This window comes from Neoarius graeffei, chromosome 24, assembly GCF_027579695.1.
Source record: "Neoarius graeffei isolate fNeoGra1 chromosome 24, fNeoGra1.pri, whole genome shotgun sequence".
Lineage (NCBI taxonomy): Eukaryota > Metazoa > Chordata > Actinopteri > Siluriformes > Ariidae > Neoarius > Neoarius graeffei.
In genome coordinates, this window is record NC_083592.1 from 45,898,859 (window position 1) to 45,916,578 (window position 17,720).

Consider the following 17,720-nt stretch of genomic DNA (forward strand, 5'->3'; position numbering starts at 1 on the left):
GTGCCATATGGGCTTTCATTTGGCACCATGATCTTTGACCTTGCGTGACCTTGACAGGTCAAACTCAAGGTCATGGGTTTTCAAAGGGCTATAACTTTAAAATGGTAAATGATAGCCACATGTTTACCATTATCAACATATAAGAAGTCCCAAATGGGCTTTCAGTTGCTGCCATGACCTTTGACCTTGAATGACTTTGAAATGTCAAACTCAAGGTCATGGATTTTCATAGGATTATAACCTGATAGCTGATGATTGAGAAATATTAACATTATCAACATATAGGTATAAAATAAGTGCTGCCGGGCGAGGTTTGTTTTGCCTGGCAACACTTGTTTTATATTGCATATTTGTATCATTTATTCCTTTTATTACTGTAATTTATAATCCTGACCAGGGTAAAGTGGTTACTAAAGATGAATGAATGAATGAATGAATGAATGATAACCTGTGAGTTTACAGAGTTAATGTGGAAATGGAGATCAGCTTTTGTGGCATGATTTAGATCAGACGTGTTTGAGAAAGCTTTGGCAAAGGACCCAGTGCTCTCCCCCTCACATTCTCTCCCCACTTCAGCGCTACAGGAAAGGGCAAACCAGTGGGCAAGGACATTCCTAACAACTGTAGCAAACATGTGTCTCTCTGTTTCTGAGTATGTTTTCATCAACAGATGCTCCTAGATAAAGACTTCATCTGAAAACAATGCACCGTGTGTCACGTGACATAAATATATGAGATATAACTATTCTGCCACTTTTAGGTTAGATATGAACCAATATTGATGCACAATGAAGAAAAAGAGAAATGACAGTCCAAAATATTGAGTGAGATACACTATATGGCTAAAATATTGTCAACAATTGACCATCACACAAATATGTGGTTCTTCCCTAAATTGTTACCACAAGTTTAGAAGCAAACAATTGCTTTGGATGTCTTTGTATGCTTTAGCATTCCAATTTCCCTTCACTGGAACTAAGGGGTCTGAACCTGTTCCAGCATGACGGATCCTCTGTACACAAAGTGAGGTCCATAAAGACATGGTTTGCCAAGCCTTTACCCAAAGAGTGGAGGTAATTATTACAACAAATGGCAGGACTAACTCTAGAGCAGGAAGTTCAAAAAGCATATAGGTGTGATACAATTATATTTGTAAAGCCAGGTTAAACCAAAAGGACAAACATCTCATCTCATTATCTCTAGCCGCTTTATCCTTCTACAGGGTCGCAGGCAAGCTGGAGCCTATCCCAGCTGACTACGGGTGAAAGGCGGGGTACACCCTGGACAAGTCGCCAGGTCATCACAGGGCTGACACATAGACACAGACAACCATTCACACCTACAGTCAATTTAGAGTCACCAGTTAACCTAACCTGCATGTCTTTGGACTGTGGGGGAAACCGGAGCACCCGGAGGAAACCCACGCGGACACGGGGAGAACATGCAAACTCCGCACAGAAAGGCCCTCGCCGGCCACGGGGCTCGAACCCGGACCTTCTTGCTGTGAGGCGACAGCGCTAACCACTACACCACCGTGCCAGGACAAACATTATGTAATCAAAACAAAACAAACAAGAGGGACAGGCAAAGGCTGTCAATCAGTAAACACATCAAAAGTATCAGAAAACAAACAAACAAACATGGGATAAGGTCTTCAAGCTGCATCTAGAAACATGGCAAGACTTCGTGGTGACCTAACAAAAACCAGGAGTATAAAATCAGTGACTGAATGTGGAAGTAATAGGGATGACTTGAGAGTTTTGATGACTGATAAAGTGGCTGAGTATTCTGGTGATGGAGACCTCTGGTGGTGTGGGGTGGAACTGTCATCAGAGACATTGACACTTCTATACTACAAAAGGAAGGCTGTCTGTCTCTCTGTCTGCTCACCTATGCAAATCGACATGGCTGGACGCACATACTCCATACTTTGCACATGGATTGGTGACACCCCAGAGGGGCCCAAGACAACATTTTCGATTTTTCCAAAACATGGAATTAGTGCTCATCCAACACACTGTTCATTTCCCATAGGCTACATGCTCATGCAAACACACTGTGCGCAGCCTCGGCGCCCTTCCCGACTTGCCTGAGAATTTCGATTGCACAGGACCTACAGCGCTCGGGTACACTGCCCAATTCCAAGCAGCTGTATGACCAAAATCTAGGACCAACACAGCCCCTGTGAAGAGTACCATTCAGAGAAAATCAGGTTCACAGGCAATAACTACTAGTTGCTATTATACAAACATGACCTTATAATGTCTGAACCTTTGAGTTAGACTATAAGTGGAGGCGTATAGTCAACAAATCAGAGAAATGCAGACATATCAGAATAGAAAGATGCTTGAAAGTTTGCTTGAAAGTGTGAAAGATGCTTGAAGAGTGGTGCTTGAAAGTTTGTGAACCCTTTAGAATTTTCTATATTTCTGCATAAATATGACCTAAAACATCATCAGATTTTCACACAAGTCCTAAAAGTAGATAAAGAGAACCCAGTTAAACAAATGAGACAAAAATATTATACTTGGTCATTTATTTGTTGAGGAAAATGATCCAATATTACACATCTGTGAGTGGCAAAAGTATGTGAACCTCTAGGATTAGCAGTTAATTTGAAGGTGAAATTAGAGTCAGGTGTTTTCAATCAATGGGATGACAATCAGGTGTGAGTGGCCACCCTGTTTTATTTAAAGAACAGGGATCTATCAAAGTCTGATCTTCACAACACGTTTGTGGAAGTGTATCATGGCACGAACAAAGGAGATTTCTGAGGACCTCAGAAAAAGCGTTGTTGATGCTCATCAGGCTGGAAAAGGTTACAAAACCATCTCTAAAGAGTTTGGACTCCACCAATCCACAGACAGACAGATTGTGAACAAATGGAGGAAATTCAAGACCATTGTTACCCTCCCCAGGAGTGGTCGACCAACAAAGATCACTCCAAGAGCAAGACGTGTAATAGTTGGCGAGGTCACAAAGGACCCCAGGGTAACTTCTAAGCAACTGAAGGGCTCTCTCACATTAGCTAATGTTAATGTTGATGAGTCCACCATCAGGAGAACACTGAACAACAGTGGTGTGTGTGGCAGGGCTGCAAGGAGAAAGCCACTGCTCTCCAAAAAGAACATTGCTGCTCATCTGCAGTTTGCTAAAGCTCACGTGGACAAGCCAGAAGGCTATTGGAAAAATGTTTTGTGGATGGATGAGACCAAAATAGAACTTGTTGGTTTAAATGAGAAGCGTTATGTTTGGAGAAAGAAAAACACTGCATTCCAGCATAAGAACCTTATCCCATCTGTGAAACATGGTGGTGGTAGTATCATGGTTTGGGCCTGTTTTGCTGCATCTGGGCCAGGACGGCTTGCCATCATTGATGGAACAATGAATTCTGAATTATACCAGTGAATTCTAAAGGAAAATGTCAGGACATCTGTCCATGAACTGAATCTCAAGAGAAGGTGGGTCATGCAGCAAGACAACAACCCTAAGCACACAAGTCGTTCTACCAAAGAATGGTTAAAAAAGAATAAAGTTAATGTTTTGGAATGGCCAAGTCAAAGTCCTGACCTTAATCCAATCGAAATGTTGTGGAAGGACCTGAAACGAGCAGTTCATGTAAGGAAACCCACCAACATCCCAGAGTTGAAGCCGTTCTGTACGAAGGAATGGGCTAAAATTCCTCCAAGCCGCTGTGCAGGACTGATCAACAGTTACTGGAAACATTTAGTTGCAGTTATTGCTGCACAAGGGGGTCACACCAGATACTGAAAGCAAAGGTTCACATACTTTTGCCACTCACGGATATGTAATATTGGATCATTTTCCTCAATAAATAAATGACCAAGTATAATATTTTTGTCTCATTTGTTTAACTGGGTTATCTACTTTATCTACTTTTAGGATTTGTGTGAAAATCTGATGACGTTTTAGGCCATATTTATGCAGAAATATAGAAAATTCTAAAGGGTTCACAAACTTTCAAGCACCACTGTAGTTAAATCCATTTACTACAACAGTATAGCTACACTATATTGTTGTTAACATTAGCAAGTAGGTAACTATTAGTATATAAGCTAGCATTTCTCACAAGTAGACAAGAGTGGGATTTCAGTATCAGAGTTTGGATTTATATTGTCATATTCTGACAAGTCAATTTCTTTAAGAGTAGCCACAACTGTCATAAAAAAAGAGTGTATTTAAAAAAAAAAAACATGCTGATCGGTGGATTCGTTAAGCTAGATGTGAATGCATGTCTTTAGTTCCCTGTGATGGACTGGCATCCCACCCAGGGTGTATTCCATCTTCATACCAAGCATTCCTGGCATAGGCTTGGGATTCACCATGACCCTGAACATGATAAAGCATTTACTGAAGATGAATAAATGCAAGAACATGAGCTAAGTTAATTATTTACTTCGCACACAAATTATTTAGCTTAAAGTTACTACCTAAGATAATATTTGTATAATTTATAGTGAATTACTTCAAGCTAGATGGCCTTTCGATTTCATAAAACTGGTGAAATTTCGTTCCCTCTGAAATTTGGTCAAAGTGGTATATGTTTCTTTCTGTAATATCTCAAAAAAAAATACAAAACAGGTCATTCTGTGGCTGGGAAGTTATTTAATTTGAGGGGATTCTCGAGCAAATAATGTGCATGAAATCACTCTCTTCGCGCAGTCAAGCAGACAGAGGAAGTCCGTGTGCGCATGCGCAGGTTTATCTTCTTTTTCTTCTTCTTTTGGGTTTTACGGCAGCTGGCATCCAGTGTTGCATTACTGCCATCTACAGGTTTATCTTTGACCGTGCACTGACAGTTACATCATTCTGTCGCTAAACGAACAGCTGATCACACCGAGGTTTAAACGAGTTTAGTCCTGCGTTTCCTTTCCTTCGTATATAACATAACGTCTTCTCGCTTTCCGTTACTGTAGTCGCTCTTTCACGTTTCATTCGCACACTCACATCCTCCGTTTTTCTCTCCTGTTTCAAATTTGTATCCCACAATGCCTTGTGCGAATGGGGAAAGCCCACCACATGATGCATGACGTACCGTAGTATCTTGAACTGGGTCATGGTGAAGCAGGAAAAATAGCAGAGAATTTAGAGCCACATGGCTTTAAATTCATTAATTGTTCTTTTTTTTTTTAACTAATAAAATTGGAAGTCTGTGATTCGAATTCAGTAACTTTTGGTCCACTAAACAAAAATAACTGGGTGTTGGGGAAAATTATTTTTATGACCTACTTGTGAAAAATCTGGGGCGGTATGGTGGTGTAGTGGTTAGCGCTGTCGCCTCACAGCAAGAAGGTCCGGGTTTGAGCCCCGTGGCCGGCGAGGGCCTTTCTGTGCAGAGTTTGGATGTTCTCCCCGTGTCCGGGTGCTCCGGTTTCCCCCACAGTCAAAAGACATGCAGGTTAGGTTAACTGGTGACTCTAAGGCCCTGTCCACACGGCAACGGATTCAGGTGACTCCAATACAATTGCTTATCATTTAGGCCTGGCGTCCACATGGCACCGGCGTTTTGGGTGCCCAAAACGAAATCTTTTTGAGAACGGGTTCCAGAGTGGAAAGATCTGGCAACATTGCCGTTGCGAAGTCGTCTGGATGAGTAGAACGGATTTGTTTACGATGACGTCACAACCACATGACTGTCAGTGCTTCACGCCGGGTAGAAGTGTAACGAACTCGATGTGAGTTGTCAACAAATCCAATAACTTGGTTCATGAAACGCGCTTACAAAATATTTTCACTGTGAATATTTATTGTGTAATGGTGCAAAGTGAGAGAGAGAGAGAGAGAGAGAGAGAGAGAGAGAAAATAGCCCTTACAGCAGTCAATCCTGCCAGCAAAAATAGGGAAAAAAAGGAGCGATCTCACCTCTTCAGATGTTGGTTTAAGTCCTACAATACATTCCTCAAAAAGGGCGTAGAACAACAAATTAATCCATCAACGTGTAGCATTCAATTTATTCTGGACCATTAAAGACGCCGCCTTCCGCGTAGAATCATACGTCATCCTCGCCGCCATATTGGATAGGTCAAAGCGGAGAATAAAGATGCCTCATTCATGTGCTGCGTTTAACTGTACCAACAGGTTTACCGTCCAAACGAGATCACATGGGATTACCTTTCACAGGCGAGACTGGAAAAATACTTTTCGTTGTATTTGGTCATTATAATGTAATTTTACGAACAGATTTTCCTGACTTTGTGGCTAATATGAAGTCTCACGCATAATAGTTTATGCGCATGCGTCCTTACTTCTTCTATTGTTCTGGTGTCTCCGAAGGGACCGTCTTACAGTGCCCCTAGAGGTGTGGCATGTGTATTGCATCGTTTTCAGCGAGCGTTGCGTTGCCATATGGACCTGATATTTTACTGATCGTTGCCCATTTGGACGCGATATTTTTTTAAATAACATCTCGTTGCCGTTGTCGTGTGGATGTAGCCTAAATTGACCGTAGGTGTGAATGTGAGTGTGAATGGTTGTTTGTCTATGTGTCAGCCCTGTGATGACCTGGCGACTTGTCCAGGGTGTACCCCGCCTTTCGCCCGTAGTCAGCTGGGATAGGCTCCAGCTTGCCTGCGACCCCGTAGAACAGGATAAAGCAGCTAGAGATAATGAGATGAGATGTGAAAAATCTGAAAGGTAGTCTACCTTTCAGCTATTTCATGGGATTCCAAACTAATCTAAACAGAATCAGAATTAGTCATCACGGATGAGAAACCAATAAATAAATACATTTTTGATTGTAGAGATACTTTAAAACATTTCCGGTCAAATTTCATATTGTGCTTTTTGCTATCTGTATAACCGAACAGCAAAATTTCCTGTGGGTTAACCCCGTCTTCTTCTACTTACACATCATGCACTTCCTTAGTACGCTCTTATCTGCAGATGGATTTACAGCAGCCAGCTCGAAACTCAACACTCTTAACGGCACACTGAAGCATTTCTCTCATTCCCGCAAAGCCTCCTTTAAAGCTCCCTGTCCTGTTAACAACAACAACAGCCGTAGGTCCTCATGAGGGATCAATGATGTGCGAAATGCTTTCTGCTCCTGAGAGTCACCCTGTGTCTGTGGAACTGGAGCAAGGCCGAAGTTGAAGAAAGGTCACGCAATGACGTGCGATTGCAGCATACCTGAATGGAAGTACACTTTCACATATGTAACGAATGAGTGGTAGTGAACTAGAAACGTGAACTGAAAAAGGTGAAGTAGTATCAGTGGGAACTTGGAAGTCTTCCTCTTCCAGAAAAAAGTCAAAAGTTTTTTTTTAATTCTCTTTGCACACTTTGTGTTTCAATTAGTAATCACATATAATGATGCAATATACTTAATTCAAATGCTAACATACTGATAAGAGTGATAAATCTGTTAATAACCAGCACTGCATTATAAAGAATTGTACCCGTATAATTGAACTGTATCATTAAAAACGAACAGTTTTAATTAAGATTAAAAGTAACAGACAGACTTTTGGGCTACGTTGCGCAATTAATCCAAGAGCTCAAACACAGTGCTATCACATGTTATCACTGATAAAGTAATGCAATGAAAGGTGTATTTGCTAAACCTTGACAAGGCCAAGGATTCAACCGTGAGAGAATGAACACAAAACAGTTTAGAGGACAGTACTCATTCCAGGAATATAGTCGTGTGTGTGTGTGTGTGAGAGAGAGAGAGAGAGAGAGAGAGATGAGGAAAGGGGAAGTGTGACAGTGTGTTTTCCTGCCTAAGGCTGAAGTACAGGGAGGGGCTGTCCAGGATACAGACAGGGAGGTTCTCACACACCGACGAGTGAAATACTCCTTACAGGAATTTGCCTTCATTAATTAACACCTAGAACAAACATGTATAAAGATGTAGAGAAAGAATGGGATAAGGAAAGAGAGAGGATTGAGGAGGGTGCGGGTCAGGGGTCACTGTAGACTTCAGGATCACTGCTACTGTCTGAAATACAGCGGTGAACTGTTACTGGGACTTGAGCTCAGCCAAAACTTAGCCAGACACCAAAAAAGCAACAGGGCAAAGGATTTTGCAAGGGATTAGCGGCAGGCTGCCAGGTCGCTCTGTTGTGTGTAGCTGTCGATGTTGATTTTAAAAGTAACTAAATGAATTAAAGAGGGAAATGAATACTTAAGTCTGAGTGAAAATACTGTAGGGAGCATGCAGCGTGGAAGAAGAGTCTGGAAATCTTAGGCTACATCCACACGACAACGGCAACGAGATTTTATTAAAAAAAATATCGCGTCCACATGGGCAACGGATCAGTAAAATATCAGGTACATATGGCAATGCAACGCTTGCTGAAAACGATGCAATACACATGCCACACCTCTAGGGGCGCTGTAAGACGGTCCCATCGGAGACAACAGAACAATAGAAGAAGTAGGACGCATGCGCATAAACCCCTTCTTCTACCCGGTGTGAAGCACTGTCAGGAACAAACACAACAAGAAGAAGATGGCTGCGACTACGCGAGGAAATCGTGCCTTCTGTGTGTACAAATTAGTTTTATTAGTGTTCATAGTTTTATATAACTTCATTTTCTTATTGTGTGTGAACATTTTGAAAAGCAGTCTTCATTCTCATCTCATTATCTCTAGCCACTTTATCCTTCTACAGGGTCGCAGGCAAGCTGGAGCCTATCCCAGCTGACTATGGGCGAAAGGCGGGGTACACCCTGGACAAGTCGCCAGGTCATCACAGGGCTGACACATAGACACAGACAACCATTCACACTCACATTCACACCTACGGTCAATTTAGAGTCACCAGTTAACCTAACCTGCATGTCTTTGGACTGTGGGGGAAACCGGAGCACCCGGAGGAAACCCACGCGGACACGGGGAGAACATGCAAACTCCGCACAGAAAGGCCCTCGCCGGCCACGGGGCTCGAACCCAGGACCTTCTTGCTGTGAGGCGACAGTGCTAACCACTACACCACCGTGCCGCCCAAAAGCAGTCTTATCCAATAAAAAAAGAAATTCAAGAAATGGTTCAGTTACTTGTTTATTTAAAAGAAAAGCTGTATACAAAAGTGAATGCAATGCAGTGGTTCATACAAAACAGCGAGAGTGCTGCTTGTTCTAGTCATGTGGTTGTGACGTCATCGTAAACAAATCTGCTCTACTCATCCAGACGACTTCGCAACGGCGCCGTTGCCAGATTTTTCCACTCTGGAACCCGTTCTCAAAAAATATCGTTGTGGGGCACCCAAAACGTCGGTGCCGTGTGGACGCCAGGCTGAAATGATAAAAAATTTTATCAGATTCACCTGAATCCGTTGCCGTGTGGACAGGGCCTTAGTTTCTCGGTCGTTAGCCTGTGCTACTTGCTCTCGATAGCACTGGCTTGATGACCGCTTTATTAGCATTCGCTAACACTACTGATTAATGCTACACTGGCTGGAAAGTGACTTCACTGCTGTGCTGACGACGCCGAGTCGCAGTTAAGCTCGTGTTGGTCTTCGAGAAGGCAGAGGGCGATAAATTTTTGGTCCCTCCCACTATAAATCAAAATCTGATTGGTTAATTCATCTGTCACTTCCTACATAAACATACACTGCCATGGTCTCGGTGGCAAGGTGGTGTAGTGGTTAGCGCTGTCGCCTCACAGCAAGAAGGTCCGGGTTCGAGCCCCAGGGCCGGCGAGGGCCTTTCTGTGTGGAGTTTGCATGTTCTCCCCGTGTCCGCGTGGGTTTCCTCCGGGTGCTCCGGTTTCCCCCACAGTCCAAAGACATGCAGGTTAGGTTAACTGGTGACTCTAAATTGACCGTAGGTGTGAATGTGAGTGTGAATGGTTGTTTGTCTCTATGTCAGCCCTGCGATGACCTGGCGACTTGTCCAGGGTGTACCCCGCCTCTCGCCCGTAGTCAGCTGGGATAGGCTCCAGCTTGCCTGCAACCCTGGAGAACAGGATAAAGCGGCTAGAGATAATGAGATGAGATTTGAAATGCTGATATGTTTGGGCCTTCTCTGAACGCTGAGAAGGCCCTGATGGTTCCCCTCTGCTGAAATAAGTCACTTGATCTGAGTCATGAGGCAAAACTCTTGGGTCCTGCTCCTTTTAAGCCTGTTACATCACTTATGAGCGGTTTCTGACTAGCTGTGTAAAGTTAAGATCAGGGAAGGTGTCAAAGAAATAGTACCATCATTTAAGCATGCTTGGTTACAGGATTTGGATTTTTTTTTCCCCAAAATTGTTTTGAAGTACCTATGAACTCAAACAGTTGTTTTTTAGGCAGTTCAACTCCTCTTGATTGGCTTATTCAGGTTATACAGGATGGTCACAGAGTAAAAGTCATATTTTTCCATGGTATTCTCTGCACTGTCATATAACCCTGACTTAGTAAAGGTTAAGTATGAGCTCAGGTTGTGATGTCATTAAATACTCTTTGGAGCAGTCAAGTGTCAGGTTCAAGAATCCATACTCTTGGTACACACTTTTGATTCATCTATAGTTAATGTTGTGGAAATTCTACGAAACAAGTTAGTTCATGATGTTACTTTGGTTACAGCAGCAATCTAGAGCTCTTCCCTTACTTTAAAAGGGAGGTGGAGGGTTGGAGGCCCAGAGCTGATGGGTAGTGATCTGGCCACCACTGCCGACCCGCCAACTGGAGGGTGTCGTGGTTAAGGGTCGAAACACCTGATGATTTTATCACTGTGTATAAAAGGACTTGTTATTTGGTTTACCCTGTCTGTCTTCACCTGTGATATCCTGTCTGTGTCTCGCCTGACTATTGCCTGTTTCTTGACTCTGGCTTTGCTCAATGATTTGGATTTGTCTGCCAGCTTTGCCTTGAATAAACTCTCTGCTGCTTTTACATCCATCTGTCGCCTGCATTCCTGACACAGAACTGCCACTCCAGAAAATTAATCAACACCTTCTGACCAATCAGAACTGAAAGTTCAACAGCAATACTGTAGCATAAAACATAATGTATATTTAGGCACTGTCTAAAAACAGAGCTCCCGATGAGTATAAAATGTGTTAGTAAATAAGCCAATGTTATTTTTTTAAAAAGCAAATTACAAATAAGCGCTGGATAAAAACCCATCTGCCTTATGTAAATAAAGATACAAGTCTGGTGGTCAAGTGTTTATGAGATATGTTGCCTTGCACTTACGGTCAGGTTCCCTGTGATGGTACATTATATGGACGTCATATGGTCACAAAGGCCATCAAAAATCAGGTCGATGCATTACCATATTCTCTTGGAGCTTTGCTCTGCACGCGAGCTCCGCTATTAAACAATTCAATACCCCATATAGATTGTTTATTTTAATAGTTTATATTAACATGAATTCAATCGATGACTAGGAAGTGCGTAAATAGTAATTAAGGATTAAACAGAGATTTGGTATATTTCTTTTTTTTCACACTGTATTGTCCCTGCTGTCTTAACTTGACAACACATTATGACACTGATGACATCATCCATCCATCCATCCATCCATCCATTATCCATAACCACTTATCCTGTACAGGGTCGCAGGCAAGCTGGAGCCTATCCCAGCTGACTACGGGCGAAAGGCGGGGTACACCCTGGACAAGTCGCCAGATCATCGCAGGGCTGACACATAGACACAGACAACCATTCACACTCACATTCACACCTACGGTCAATTTAGAGTCACCAGTTAACCTAACCTGCATGTCTTTGGACTGTGGGGGAAACCGGAGCACCCGGAGGAAACCCACGCAGACACGGGGAGAACATGCAAACTCCACACAGAAAGGCCCCCGTCAGCCGCTGGGCTCGAACCCAGAACGTTCTTGCTGTGAGGCGACAGTGCTAACCACTACACCACCGTGCCGCCCCTGATGACATCAATTTTTGCTATTTTATAAAGAGAAAATGTCACTGTTTTATAGCTATACTACTAAAGGAAGGCTGTCTGACTCTCTGTCTGTCTATTCACCTATTCAAATTGACAAGGCTGGACAAACGTACTGCATACTTTGCACATGGATTAATGACACCCCAGAGGGGCCCAAGACAACATTTTCGATTTTCCAAAACATGGGATTAGTGTTAATCCAACACACTATTCATTTCCCATAGGCTACATGCTCGTGCTAACACACTACGTGCAGACTCAGTGGGGAATCCCCGCCCCATTTGCCTGTGAGTTTTGATTGTATGGGGCCTTGCAGTCAGCGCTCCTTGCCAGAGACTTCCACTAGGGTTGAGTCTACGTCATTTCAGTGACGGGCAATAACTACTATGTCTACTCTCTCTTGCAGGCAATAACTGCTAGTCTTGCACTACAGTGACAATCATCTGGTCCGTTGCTGTTAGAGTTGTTCATCTATAACTAACTGCTATATTTCCATCAACAGCAGCATGACAGTGATGTGGTCCTGTCCCTTTAAATGTGATGCAGGCGATAAACCACACAGGATGTATGACGGATGCAAACCTACTGAGGCAACACTTCGGAGTAATATGAGAAGAGAGCAACGCTGACTGAGCTCTTACCTGTACCAGGCCAGAATGACACCTAGTCCGACTACACACACACACACAGATATCTTGGTGTGTGTCTGTGTGTGTGTGTGTAGACATGTTTATCCCAGAAAAGTGTTTGTATACAAAGTAATATGAATGATATGCAAAGAATACAACATTACATGGCAATGTAAATATAAATGGATAAAAACTACAATATGTTCATAAATAATTTTATCTTTGACAAATTGTAGTATTATAAGAGATACATATATGTTATTTACCAGCTGGGAGGTCCGTATCGTGAAATACCGTGACCGAGGTCTTGAAAGTACTGAGCAAGGCCCTCTGGGCCGAGGTCAGTATTCAAGGCCGAGGTCACAGTATTTCACCATACGGACCGACCTTAAGCTGGTAAATAATATATTTATTTTTTTCTTTACCAAATTCTAACAGAAAACGAGAGCGCCCGAAAGGGAAAACCGAGCCGAGCCGACATTTTAAATCCTCATTCATGGCTGTAATGCAAATGGCTTCCTCCTCGGTATACAAGTGCACTTCCATGGCAGGAAAAAAACTACATTTTGCCACCTATGTAGTCCCCTATTTATACAAAATTGAGTCATTCAGGATTCAGCCATGTTTTTGCTCGGCGTTAGCAAGTTAGAGGTTTTTAGCTTTCTCCTGAAATGTTTTATTTTATTTTATCTTCCTCAGGGTAGTAAAACTCGCTTTCACTGTGAAGACTGTCGTTATCGCTATCCATGCTGTAAAATTAATGCTATTTTGAATCCTCATTCACGGCTATAATGCAAATTGCTTCCTCCTCGGTATACAAGTGCACTTCCATGGCAGGAAAAAAAAACTACATTTTGCTGCCTATGTAGTCCCCTATTTATACAAAATTGAGTCATTCAGGATTCAGCCATGTTTTTACTCGGCGTTAGCAACAGTTACAGGTTTTTAGCTTTCTCCTGAAATGTTTTATTTTATTTCTTCTTCCTCAGGGTAGTAAAACTCGCTTTCGCTGTGAAGACTGTCGTTATCGTGATCCATGATGTAAAATTAATGCTATTCTCCTAAGAAATGCGAAAATAAATGTTGACAAAAATTGCTACTATGTTTGTTGTTGTTGTGAATGAGTAAGTCGCCAGAGGTCCATAACCGGGGTCCGTATTGTAGGATACAGACCTGCTCGCCAGCCAATCAGAGCGCAGGATTTGATGGAAACCGGACCATGAAAAAAAAAATTTTATTGAAAAATAATCAACTTCAGGGTCTTAAAGACCCTCCCCAATCGTTAATGATTTTCCTATAACAGGATGCCTGGTCGCGTTTTATTCTTCTTATACTACAACAATTTGCCAATGATGGAATGTTTTGTTTATTATTAAAGAATGGCACATCCATCCTTCTTATCCATTTATAGTAACATTTATTATTGTGGAACGTCCATAAGCGACGTTAAGACAAATACGGCAAAAGTGCATGTTGTAGGAATAAAGAAACTGAAAACTTTCCTTTTTCTGAAAGCTTAGTTACAGCTTCAACCTTAAACTGTTACAAAGCACTTATACTGGAGACTCCTTCAAAAAAAAAAAGGCGGCATAGAAATCCCTGTGTAAATGGTGACCATAGAAACAATTCTGTATGAGAATAAGTTCATTAATATAAAACTTCATACTGTCAAATGCACTGTTATAGAAATTTACTGAACACCTTCTGTCCAATCAGAATACGGAATTTAATAGTGCTGTGGTATAACGACAAAATATTATACTTCGATTGCACTGCTCCATACTGTATCTATACCTTGTAATATACTCTCACCGGCCACTTTAAAGGTAGACTGCCTTTCAGATTTTTCAAGTGTAGGTCATAAAAAGAATTTTCCCTGACACACAATTATTTTTGTTTAGTGGACCAAAAGCTACTGAAGTCGAAATCACAGACTTCCAATTTGATTAATTTTTAAAAAATAGAACAATTAATGAATTTAAGGCCATGTGGCCCTAAATTCTCGGCTATTTTTACCTGCTTCACCATGACCCAATTCAAGATACTACGTCATGCATCACATGGTGGGCTTTCCCCGTTCACGCAAGGCATTGTGGGATACAAATTTGAAACAGGAGAGAAAAATGGAGGACGTGAGTGTGCGAATGAAACATGGAAGACCGACTACAGTAACAGAAAGCGAGAAGAAAAGACGTTATGTTATATACGAAGGAAAGGAAACGCAGGACCAAACTAATAAATATTGGCGGTCAGCGAGCACCTCGGTGTGATCAGCTGTTTGTTTAGCGACAGAATGATGTAACTGTCAGTGCACGGTCAAAGATAAACCTGTAGATGGCAGTAATGCAACACTGTGGATGCTAGATGCTGTAAAACCCAGAAGAAGAGGAAGAAGAAGAAGGTAAACCTGCGCATGCGCACACGGACTTCCTCTGTCTGCTTGACTGCACGAAGCGAGCGATTTCATGCACATTATTTGCTCGGGAATCCCCTCAAATTAAATAACTTCCCAGCCACAGAATGGCCTGATATTTTGTGAAATATTACAGAAATAAACATACATCACAATGACCACACTTCAGAGGGAACTAAAGTTCACCGATTTTTTTTTTAATCGAAAGGCCTTCTAGCTTTAATAGGAACTTGTTCTTGCTTCTAAGATTCCTGTTCTTGGCTGCAGGAGTGGAACCCAATGTGCTGTTCTGCTGTTGCATGCTGAGATGCTTTTCTGCTCACCACGGCTGTAAAGAGTTGCTATGAGTTACTATATCCTTCCTGGCAAAAAAGCTCAAACCAATCTGGCCATTTTCCCCTGACCTCTCTTATCAACAAGGTATTTGTTTCCACCTACAGAACTGTCGCTTACTCAACTCAACTCAATGTTTTTAGTTTTTCGCACCATTCTGTGTAAACTCTAGAGAGTGTTGTGTGTGAAAACGCCCAGGTGATCAGCAGTTTCTGAAATACTCAAACTCACACTCATGCCACAGTGAAAGTCACAGAAATCACAATTTTTCCCATTCTGATGTTTGAACATTGTGAACATGAATTAAAACTCTTGATTTGTATCTGCATGATTTGATGCATTGTGCTGCTGGCAGGGGATTGGCTGATTAGATAACTGCGTAAAACAGCAGGTGGATGTATGGGTGTTCCTAATAAAGTGGCAGGCGAGTGTATTATACGTTGCTCGAATCTTTAATGATATTTGATTAAGTATTGTATTAGGATAGCAGATTTCTTTGATTGAATTTCTAAATTTGTATTTATAAAATGTTATTGTACTGTCTAATGTATTTCTAAGAAACTAATTGAAATGCCAATACTAGTGCATCAATGATTAATCAATTATACAAACTTTAATGCAACATCATATAAGGCCTAAAATCAAATTAATCAGCAATCAACTTCAACTGTGAGCAATTCAAGTGTTTTTTACTTACTCCATTTGTTTAATAAGCTATTCACATTCATCTCGAGGCTGGATGTAGGAACAGTCTGTCAGAGCATTACAGTGTAGGACAGCTGATGGAGTCCTAATGAAAGATTGCAGAGGAAAAGCAGACACACACACATATACGACAATGAACATGCACACACACAAACACGATGTGCAAGAAAAGCAACTCTTCACACCAACTGAACACAAGAACAAAGATGAAGAACTTGACTAAGGATGAAACCTGACCACAGTGCTGAATATGAAGGTGTGACTAACAAAAGAAGGGCGGGATAGAGGACATTGTTGAAGACGGGCTTTTTCCGGTTGACATATTGGTGTTAAATCTGAAACCTCATTCTGAAAGAACAGATAGATCAGTAAATGATGGCTAACATAAGCAGTCGTTTAATTCCTAATCATGAACCATTGAATAACATCATTTCTACTCAAGTAAGCTGAAGCAGGTGGAACGTATCCCATCGGGTACAATCATAACAGTGTTTCCAAAGCTCTGAAGCTCTGAATTTATGCTCGATTGTTAAATATATTATAAATCAAGTTGCATTGGAAGTTGCACTGATTGCATTTTACATTTACTTAAACCATAAACAAGAGCCATGAGAAAGAACAGCTCAGTGAACGTAGGTTGGTTGAACATATGATCATATTTGGTCTACACAATCTTTAAAGGGACTGTTATAGGTATTAAACCCTGCACTACCATATTTAAATCTTCACAGAAATTGGAAACAGTAACAGTTGTGTCCACTGGGGGAAATATGGCATGTTGTAAACGCATCAGTAGCTGATTTTTAACAGTTATTCCACGAAATCAAGTCGTACATGAGCTGATAGCTGATGATCCACATTCACTGGATTTTGAGAAACGGAGCATTTTTATTTTTTGCAAATTTGATAATTAGAAACTTTATACAAAAGGTCCAACATATTTAACAGTTATTCCACGAAATCGAGTCGTACATGAGCCGATAGCCGACGAGGCGTGTAGCACCAAGTTGATTATAAGCCATGTATGACGAGATTGAGTGGAATAACTGTTCTATTCGGCCCACATTCACTGGATTTTGAGAAATGGAGCATATTTATTTTTAGTTTTTGCAAATTCGAAAATAAAAACTTTGTACAAAACGCCCGACAAAATCATTTCCACTTAGAATGTAAACAAACCGGCAAAATGGCAGTAGCAATTTGTGAAACATGCTATAATAATAATAATAATAATAATAATAATAATAATAATAATAATAATAATAATACTTGTAAAATAAAAAAAAAGATATGTTCTTACCATCAGATGCTTTTATTCCATATTTTGTTGCTTTTGGGGTTTTTTTTTGTATTTTTGGGCATTTTGCTTTCATATAGAATTTTTATTTCATCCTCGGTTGGTTCAACAACATGATCCGCCATTTTGTTTTTCTTTACTCACAGTATATGAGCTTATAGCCTAGTAGTAGAGTAGCCAATCAGAGCGCACGATTGCTCATATCCAGTGAATGTGGATAGAATAATCCTGTTTATTCACACTACGCTTACTTTGAAACTAGTGTTACTCTTAGTTTACATTTCTATTATCAGAAATTACTCACTTTTTTGTGAAAGTAAAGAAAACAAATGATCATAGTGTATGGATTTATCCATTTCTAGACAACTGAGTTGAATTGATCAACTGATTTTGTTTTTCTTGCGTGGTTTTACCATAGAAATTTGCCAATACAAGCAATTTTTATTTATTATTAGTATGACATATCATACTTTTTTAAAATTAAT

General features: G+C 41.1%; 1 protein-coding gene across 6 annotated transcripts in view; it reads right to left on the reverse strand.

Moving 5' to 3' along the window:
• The window catches only part of zgc:162952 (PKc_LIMK_like_unk domain-containing protein), a 75,673-nt gene that overhangs the window by 54,897 nt on the left and 3,056 nt on the right, over positions 1-17,720 (reverse strand). For 2 of the 6 annotated variants that reach the window (XM_060906706.1, XM_060906705.1), the window contains exon 2: positions 15,931-16,023. The exons of 3 other annotated variants lie outside the window; for them this stretch is intronic. In XM_060906706.1, the coding sequence (XP_060762689.1) occupies positions 15,931-15,961 (31 nt within the window). In that variant the 5' untranslated portion in view covers positions 15,962-16,023. Of the gene's footprint in view, positions 1-6,867; positions 6,959-15,930; positions 16,024-17,720 lie in introns of those variants that run through there. One more of the 6 variants, XM_060906708.1, reaches the window with a different exon arrangement.